The sequence below is a fragment of the Hydra viridissima genome, unplaced genomic scaffold (assembly GCF_058129835.1).
Source record: "Hydra viridissima isolate aposymbiotic clone 2 unplaced genomic scaffold, HvirCarnegie_v1 scaffold_12, whole genome shotgun sequence".
Taxonomy (NCBI): Eukaryota; Metazoa; Cnidaria; class Hydrozoa; order Anthoathecata; family Hydridae; genus Hydra; species Hydra viridissima.
Genome location: NW_028324311.1, coordinates 5,720,198 through 5,730,181, shown reverse-complemented (window position 1 = coordinate 5,730,181; position 9,984 = coordinate 5,720,198). Strand labels below are relative to the sequence as shown.

At 30.0% G+C, this 9,984-nt stretch overlaps 1 protein-coding gene across 1 annotated transcript; it reads left to right on the top strand.

Annotated features, from left to right (window-relative positions):
- Nucleotides 1-1,136: 1,136 nt before the first annotated feature.
- On the top strand, nt 1,137-9,536 carry LOC145193815 (chitin deacetylase 7-like). The gene is made up of 8 exons (XM_090067908.1): nt 1,137-1,157; nt 3,211-3,439; nt 5,451-5,717; nt 5,814-5,872; nt 6,770-7,016; nt 7,114-7,350; nt 7,468-7,584; nt 9,514-9,536. Exons 1-8 carry the CDS (start codon nt 1,137-1,139, stop codon nt 9,534-9,536), a joined length of 1,200 nt encoding a protein of 399 aa, XP_089924034.1.
- The last annotated feature ends 448 nt before the right edge of the window (nt 9,537-9,984 follow it).

The window sequence follows — 9,984 nt, the reverse complement described above, 5'->3', positions numbered from 1 at the left end:
CTATGCGTTTTATATTCGTATAACGCAAAAATTGTTTGACAAACTTATGCATGTGACAAATTTACATATGTATACAAATGTCACACAAACCTGATGAGGTAGTTTTTTTAAACGCTCAAAATGTTATAATTTTAATAAACCTCAGAAAACTTGATCCTAAAAACTGAATGTAGAAGCGAACTTTACTTATTAACATTCATTACTGTACATATTTGGATAGAAACAACTTCTCAGAAAGCGCAGCGCCGTTTGGTCTGTAACTTAGAATTAGAGCTGTCATATTTACTTTGAAGCCATGTCAAAATTTTAACCCCGTCAACTCATAAATTCAATCAAGTTCTGAGTTGAACTTTCTTATGTTCGTTTCTTATAACAGAATAAACAAGTGCTGAAAAAATATACTGCAATTGCTTAAATAAAAGATCTAGGCCGAAATATTTAAAAAATTGAGTGACTTGAGGTGAATCTCGTTCTCTCAGTTTGACTTCTAAAGTTTATCTCTTTTGTGCCATAAAATTTTGTAAGTCAACTTTTTACATGAACCAACAAATTGATAAGAAAATAGCAATGTTTGCAAGTGGATTTACAACTTTTCTTTCGATTAATTCATAGCTCTTGTTATCATCATGTACGTCGAGTCTCCATCGAAATGTAGCTGATTCAGAAAAGAGAGTTCGAAATGTGTGAACTTCTCAACTCAGTTAAAAAACAAATAAAAAAGCATTATTTTAATAGAAAAATGAATGAATCGTGAATGAATGAATCGTGAAAAGTTAATATTGTAGCTGAAACACCCACTTTTTTTCTTCTTCTTTTGTTATTTAACTTTAGACTTGCCGGCAAAAAAATTCACTTAACTTTTTTTTTTTGTTTATTTAATTAAGCATTCAAGTTTGTATCAGTTCTACCAATTATGACTCAGCACCAATCATGGGTGAGAGCTAATCTCTAGCTTAAGAAAAGGTTGTTGGATTGACTCGAATTTGGCCCAAACTTGGCCCATTCTCTAATTCAGTCTCTAGTTGTTAATAAATAAAAAAATGAAATAATATAGATTGTAACAGTAGATTATAAACTAATCTAATTGCAATCCAACCAATCTATTACAAAGTATTGAACTGAAGAACGAGGACGAGATGTTGGTTGCTCAGACACAGGTAACTCAAGCTAATGTGAGAAAATTGTGATAAGAAATCTTGAAAAAAAAATTAAACGCAAATTATCACTCAGATAGATAACCATGATGAGTTCTGAAAAAAAAAGCAATTAGGAGGTGTCATGGATTACATTATTTGTCAGGATTACATTAAAAATGTTTGAAAAACGCTTTGAGAAAGTATAGCAAAAACTATAAAAAAATTTCAGAAGTGGAAAATACTGTGCAAAGACAATATTTTCTTCAGAATGACTTTTCCAATAAGTGCTTGGTAATAGGCCTGGTCATAGGTGCTCGGTGATAGGCCTGGTCATAAGTGCTTGGTGATAGGCTTGGTCATAAGTGCTTGGTGATTTGTTTTTTTTAATTTTGTTTTTTTTTCAACGAAAAAATCACTAAAATATTATTAAGGTACCTGATTTACTTCACATCTAAAAGTTTTATTTTAAATGAAACTTTTAGGTGTGAATTTACTTATTCTTTACTGACAATCATACTGGAGAAAGAAAGATTTTCATATTAAAAAAGGATAAGAAAACGATTTCAAAGATAAAAACACAATTAAATATAAAATAACACAAACACAGAAGGTTGTTGAACCCTGCAATTAGCTCTGTGAAGAAAAATAAAAGATTTCCAGAACTCTAACATGTTACTTTAAGTAATATTACAATGCAAACTGATGTGGTTTTCACATTCGCAGCAATAAAATTTTAAAAATTTGCGTAAAAGTAGGAAATAATTAAATAAAACAACTGATAAATTACTTCCTAACAGTTTGATATCATTTCGAAACCAGGTCGAAATAAATCTGTTTAAAAAGGTTTATTCAACTGTTTCGTAGTAGCAATTTATATATTTATTACTATATGGCTCTTGGTATCCTAAAAATAAATTTAATTTTGATTCAATTTTTTTGACCCAAGTTGGAGCAAAATTTAGAAAAAAAAGAGACCTTTTTATTTAGAGATTTGGGGCATTAGATAGGGGCATAAATTTCTTGAACGATTGAGATGGAAAAAAAAAAAAAAAAAAACATCAACAAAACTGAAAAGTTCTTTGTCAACTTCTTTTAGTTTATTATAAACTTGAAGAGAAATTTTTATTTAAAATATATTTATAAAGCGCAAAATTTATAGTTAACAGTTTGTACACAATAAAATTTGCATGTGTTAAAAAAAAAAATATCGGAAAAAAATAGATTTGAGCAAAAAAAACCTGTCCAGTTACTGCTTTTTATAGAAGTAGCTTTTGAATAATGGAACTTAGCTGATAATGTTGAAAAAATAAATCTTTTTTTTTTTTTATTTACTTTTCATTTGAGTAAAAGGGGGGTGCGCAAAAGAGCACTAGCACCTGATATCGAAATATGTTAAAAACTACAATTTTCCATCAAGAATTTTCAACATAAAACTAACTGAGATTCCATTAAAGAAGGTTGGTTATTTAATTGACCCCATTTAAGTTTCTTCAAGCAATTTAAATTCATTCTACATTCTTTAACACAAGTTTGTTTTTCGTCCTTAAATGTGTCTTTATTGAAAAGGTTGTTGCTTTGGTAACAAATGCACTTTGGAAGTCTTCAGGAAATTTAAGATGACTTAAACTCGAGTAATTGCTTCGATTTTATATGATTAGTTAAATTATTTATTTTTAAGAGTTATGTTATTTTAAGATACTTCTTTATTTCATTTATAAATACCTCGAGGCACGGAAAATAAAATTCTAATTACTTTGGTATAATTAATTTTACAGATTATTCATCAAGTAACATCATAAATCTGTCTCGTACTTGCAACGTCAACACTTATTGGCTCTTATTTAATGAAACTTGCCTTTCATCGGATATAAAAGAAGAAAATATTTTTATTTTTCAAACAACTTGGATACCTTTTTTTATAAATCACAGCAAAAAACATATCCAAGTAATTAAGCATTGTTCCTATTTCTTTCTTTCTTTTTTTTATGAAAATACTTTAGAAATTAATTTAAGAATTGGAGTTTTGTGGATGGCTTTTTTAAATTGAAACATCATTTTTTATATTTGTTATTAGACTCAGTGGAGAAAAGCTGTTGCTGGTCAGATAATGAAAACGTTGAAATTTGTTCTCGTAATAATTGCTGGTGTTTTAATAGCGCTTCTTTACGCTGGAATGATTATTTTATTTATACAAAAAAACGCGATCCTCGCTCAGCTGGACGATATTACCTCAAGCAGCGATTCCGAGAACAATACAGTTAAATCGCCACGTGAAACTGCAGCTCCAACTCAAAAAACATACGGTAGGCCAGCATTTTAATAAAAAGTATTGATTTTTATTTGTTAACTTTTAAGAGTTTGTAAAAACGAACTTTGAGGAAGGCCTTTTTTTTGGGAGAAAATTTAAGGTATAATAAAACGATATCAAAAAAATTATTAAAGAAATTTTTCAGATTCATTATAGTTTACCAAGAAACTTCTTTTTAGCGAGTTCTAATATAAATCTCTAGGTGAGTTTTTACGATATCTTTTTGAGTCTCACAAAATATTAAAACAAACTTGGTTGGTGTAGTTACATAAAACAGTCATAAAACAAACTTGGTTGGTGTAGTTACATTAGCTTGGTTGCTATAATTACATAAAATGAAGGAGCTGATACAATCGCAGCAACTCTTTTTGTCAAAACATGGAAGGTAGAAATAATGAAAAAATTAAAACTTTCAAATCAAAAGTTGATCCATGGAATTCAGCAATTAAATTAAATGCGCTTTAAAATGAGGAAGCAGTTAACAGTAGGGTCATTCCATATAATAATCATTTTAAAAAATGTACATAAATGCATTATAAAAATGTTATTGGCACTTCATAAATTGTCATAAAGAAAACGTTAGAGAATAAAAGTTTGGTAGCTTTTTTTGCATGATACAAAAACTTTATTGCCTAATCTGCAGTTATAACAAATTTTTGATTGTTTTATTATTTGATGCACACAGCCATGCATGATGCAAGATGATATCCTCTTAAAAATATCCTCTTGAAAATGAGCATTAAATTGCTTAGTTTTCAGTGTTTTGTGATCAGTATTTCTAAAGATATTCTAAAAACAAAAGTAGAATTCTGTGAACACAATTCTATTTAATTACAAAATTTTTGTATTTTGTAAGGTATCGATATCTTATAGTATGAAAAAAACGAAAAAAAAACTATTGATTTTAGTTTGGAGGAATATTCAGAGGGAGCAGCACAACTTTAAAAATATAACGTTTTATGGCAGTAATGTTTTTACTCATAGTTGTGCACATTTCTCCCTTTCATCAAAAACTATTTGAATTGACATTCACACCGCAACAGTTTGAAGTCATCTTTCCAGGTGGGGTCTTCTGGTGCCCTCTCTGGCGTGTGGGACCTCGAATGCATAGCTTGGGTTTCTCGGTCTGTCCTGAGGTAATACGACTTTAATATACCAGGAGAATTAAAAACACGGCCGCGATTTTAAGTTATCCTCCCTCTTAAAAAAGTATGCAAAAAAAAGCTCATTAAAACTGAATTGACATAATTAATTTAACATATCCTTAATTTTAAAGCACTTTTGCTTTTTACAAAGTTATTTGTAGTTTTTGACTAAATACATTTAAACTCAAGCAAGTAAGGTTTAAATTTTGTGTATATCACTGCTGCGACTTCTTTCATTTTGAATTAGTGAAGCAATTGTTTAGTAAAAGTTTAACGTTTTTTCCCAATTAATAGTACCCAACTAGAGGTACATTTCGAAAAACAGTTGTGTTCATTACTCACTTCTTGCTTATTCTATACGCTCTTAATAGTGAAAATTTCACGACTACTACTATATGGGATGATTCAGTAACAAATGTTAATATTAGGGTGTTAGCAGAAGTAAATTCATCGAAACGGCTCATGAGACTCATTAATAAAAAATTTAAACTGATATATTTCTATAGTTCCCGGGCCTTTTAACAGTTCAAGTTGATTTTAGTAATGTAAACCACCATCCATATTCAACCAATTTTTTTTTATTGTGGCTAACAATATAAGTTGCTGACAATATTTGAATTAGGCCGTAACTGTAGAAGTTGAAAAGGCTATTAAAAAGTTAGATTTTTGAACTTGTACAGTTAAGAGCTGCAACTCTAGATTTATTAACACTGATTAAGCTGGTCAAATACATTAGAATAGGTTTTAACACAAAAAATTATCTAAACAAGTAGCCAAGTTCGATGGTCTAAGCCCAGATGGTTTCTGAATTATTTCAAAACGTATAAAATAACTAATTTTCACTCAAATATCTATTTCTAGTTAAAGCGTTAACATGTGATCCTTCTATGTGCAAGCTACCAAATTGTCGATGTTCAGGTCCTGATATTCCAGGGTTCTTGCCTAAAAGCAACACACCTCAAATGATAATATTCACAATGGATGGCGGTATAAATGTGAACAACCTTCAGATTTACAAGGATTTATTTGACGGTGTAAAAAATCCGAATGGTTGTCCAGTTAAAATTACCTTTTATGTCTCTGGTGATAACACAGATTACTCAATGGTTCAGGAACGGTTTCGTAAGGGTAAAATGGAGATTTGTTTCAAAAATAAATTATGATTTTCATTTTTCTCCCAAAATTATTTCATTAAACATTTCTTTTTCTTTTTTGTGAGAGCAGGTCATGAGATAGCAGATCATTCAGTAACTCGACAAAATCCTAACACCTGGTGGACAAGTGTAAGCAAGAGTTATTTCTATAAATTTTTTCAAATTCGATTTTATTTCACATAACTGATATAAAGGTTTGTACTTTATTTGTTATTGTTGCTAATGGAAAAAAAAAAAAAAACGCCAATTCTTACTTTTAATAGTTTTTCATTTAAGACAACGATTATTCATTAACTGCAATAAAAAAGGAAGTGCGTCATTAAAAAAAAATAAAATAGCGCTATTAAACATTTTATTTACAGAATTTAATTCTAATGTACTACCTCCGTTCCACAATTTTGTTGTCACATCTGATGCATGAATTTTGTTCCATAATACTTGTCCCGTTTGATCAAAATTTTATAGCTATAGCTTTGTTTGTGATAAGCCGTTTTTCAAAAGTAACAGCTTGTTGAAAAGGGTTATTCAAGGCTTTTTAACAAGCCTTAAAAGTAGGTGATCAATAGGTGAATATAAAATTGTGAGTCAGAAATAAGTTCTATATTAATTGTATAGTAGTAACATTTACTTCAGTTATTCAATATTTAAAAAACTTTTCGTATTCTCCACGGCTTCGGCATTACATTTTAAATTTAGGGCTGTCAACTTTCTCTTCGAAGTTTTTCTTTATTTAGGGCAGATTCACACTGTAATGCAACTAGTATTGTGTTGTGAGTACTTCTAACTTTTTTCTTAACCTTGCACTTTTAGAAAATAGTTAGAACGGTACAAATTTAGCAAATCTTTAAAAAATTTACTCAAATAGCATACATTTTCAATATTCGGACCAAAAGTATCCAAATGTGACAACTATTGTGTAACGGAGGTTGTATCGTTTATTATTTTCATTTTTCATCTTTCTTGGTTTTTAAAAAACTTCCTTTATGTACGTTGTAACTTGTATTCTGCAAATTACAACATATATAGGCTAATAGGCAGCAGTTAGAGCAAGAGATTCTTACTCAAAGAACTACAATCAAAGCTAAATCGGATGCAACAACTTATGGATGGCGCAATCCGTTTCTTGAAACAATAGAAACAACATTTCAAATTCTATATGAAAACGGATTCCTTTATGATAGCTCACTTGGTACTGGGTTGTCTGAAAGATGGTGGCCCTACACACTTGATTACTTGCCATCAGCCCCTTGTTACTTAGCCAACTGTCCGAAAAGTACTTTTAATTTTTCAGCTATTAGATTTAAAAATTATTGCTTTGCCGTAGTTATTATTATTTTTTCATGTTGATTTGCAATTTTTTAAATTTACAGACTCTTATCCTGGTCTATGGGAACTTCCATTGCATGTGTGGTCAGACGGTACAACAGGAAAATCATGTATGACATTTGACTTATGTCTCAACAGTCTTGTTGAAGGAGACGGAAATAGCGTATACAATCTTATAATGCAAAATTTTAAATTAAATTACAATGATAATAAGCAGCCATTTATTATGTCAGCAACATCGTTGTGGTTTGACGAACCCATTGAAGCATATAGAAAAAGCGGTAAGCTTTTTTTTTTTGAGAGAATTTTTTATTTTGCATACTTTAGAGAACAAACAACGAAGAAGTACTTTGTATGTTCAACAAACTTCACTTAAAATTTACAAAATAATTATTTAGGTTTCATTAAGTTTATGAATGAAATCGTTAAATTTCCAGACGTATTTTTCGTATCCGCAAAAGACGCTATTGATTGGACGAGGAATCCGGTTGGTTTGGATCAAAGACCTTTTTCTTGTTAAAAAAAAGAAATGCATAAACTATTTTTTTGCGTTTATACCTGTTACATTTTGTTAAAATATTTTTACTGAGAATCAAATCCTCCGAACTTTAAAAGTTAAAAAGCCGTTTTTAAAGTGTTTTGATGCTACTGGTTAACACTAATTTTCCACCATTTTTACAGGAATGGGTCAGAGGCAGTAACCATATTTTATTCTGTAATTATATTCTGGTTATTTGTAAAAAACTGTACTTTTTTTAGTAAGCTATCTCTAACTAATGTTTTAGTAAAGTTATACAAACAATTTTTCGGATCTGGAGGGAGTGGTTTATTCTCACTTCATTAATTGGTCTAAGTTTAGCGTAACACTACCTAATCGAAAATCTTGCTTTAAGCCCTGCATTAAAGGTCTTTTAAAAAAATTTTATCCTTTCATAAGGATACATAAATTTATAATCTTAAGTTGTGAAAATGTATTGTTCTTCAATGTTGCCCAAGAAGAGGTAAAATGCACAGAGTTTACGACATGTTGTTTACAATTGAAATCATCTGAATACGAACGTCGCAATTTTGTATTAAAAGAATCATCTTTTTCAAGCTTTCGTTTTATTGAATTTCAGCTAAAATTCAAGTAACTTTTTTTAGTAATGCTAAAGCTGGTATATAGTAAAAAGTTTCACCATTTGGTGTTTTTAAATCATTTTTATATGGATTTTCATTCATGTAGTGTAATTGTATTTGATAAAATAAGACCTAAATTTAATCTACAAAATGAAACCATTTTTGCTAGAATTAATCACAGATAAAAGTTTACCTAGAAGCAAGTCATTATTTAAAATTTGATTCAAAACTTTATATTTAAGTATAAAGTTTTCGTCAAGTTGCTGCTTTATTAGATCACGAAGCTTACTACAATGTGTCAGCAAAGATTGAACTTCATTTGCTACATCAATTTAAACAACAGATGGAATTAAATGTTTTTCTGCTACTGCAACTAAAAACAGCAAAATATTACTGCAAATTCCTTAATCAAAACATAACTAGTAAAACCTGTTTTAGAAAACCTAATGATTAAGAGGTCGAAACAAAAGCACTGGAGGAACTTGAAGGTAAAATCCATTGTCTATGCTAGAACAACACCTGATTTAAGAGACATCTACGGACATATAGAAAAATAACAGTTGATAAAGTCTCGCAAGATTTTATACAAGAATTTTTAAGAGAGTTTTGAGAGGGAAAAACAGGATATTTTCAAAGAGAAAGAGAAGACTTTCAAAATGAGAATAGTTTTAATATAAACACATTAGAGCATCCCGCCATCGGAAATTGCGTAAATGCGTAAATTCCGATGTGAGAAATAGTTTATAAAGGTGACTCCGATGTGATGCCATGGTGAGGAATGGTATCACATCGGAGGTGCGATGTAGTCCGAGGCCGATGGGGAGAATTTCACGCACTCTCCGATATACTTCGAGATTTACGCATTATCGTACGATATTTTCGCGTAATTTCCCAATAAATCGTATTTAAAGTGTAAACTCGTAATATTGTGGCATTTCCGATGTATTTATCTATAATTACGAAGTTTTCGCAAAATTACAGCAAAATTTTGCAAGCCACCTCAAACCATCGGAAAATATCGGAAAATAAAAAGATTAAATCACATCGGAGTCACCTTTATAAACTATTTCTCACATCGGAATTTACGCATTTACGCAATTTCCGATGGCGGGATGCTCTAAAACACATTGGCAATTAGTTCCAAAGGCGGTAAGAGAATATTTTTTGGTGACGTTTGATCTTATCTGTATTTGAAAATATTAAGAAAATTTACTCGAGTTAAATATTTATGAAGTATTCATTAAGACAAGAAAGACAGTATCATTTATATTTATATTTCTATCATTTATATTTTATATTTATATGTCATTTATATTTCTATTCAGCAACTATATTATATCCTTACTAATTGTATTAAAGTTTTGTTGTCAGACTTTAGGTTTAAAATGTTTTAACTCAAAGAATGTATTTTTGCACAAACCATAGACGAACCACACACATCCACATTACAATGAAGACAACCAAGCAACCCAACCATAAACACTCAAACACCTTAACCCAAACAAAACAGTCTTTGAAGAACGCGAAGACTAAGCAAAAAATCTCCGTCCTCACAGCATTAACAAACTTATCACTCCGTTAAATTAAACGCCAAATGTATTTTTTCTAAAAGTATTTTTGAAATGATTTCATTCATAGAGTGCTAACGATTTTTCAGCTACTAGAATATCTTTCAACTTTTGTTGACAAACTAACTTTTGAGGGTTACACGAGTTACACCCTAAAAATTAAAAATACAACAAAAATAACACAACATCGTTTGGATAATTAAGCTTTTCCCCATTCAAACTTTCAAT

What these genes read in the sequence shown, in the direction of transcription:
- LOC145193815 (XM_090067908.1), top strand. Translation starts at nt 1,137, where the DNA reads ATGTTGGTTGCTCAGACACAG. An exon ending in TCCAACTCAAAAAACATACG is followed by an intron (nt 3,440 to 5,450) that starts GTAGGCCAGCAT and finishes ATCTATTTCTAG; the next exon opens with TTAAAGCGTTAACATGTGAT. An exon ending in TGAAGCATATAGAAAAAGCG is followed by an intron (nt 7,351 to 7,467) that starts GTAAGCTTTTTT and finishes ATAATTATTTAG; the next exon opens with GTTTCATTAAGTTTATGAAT.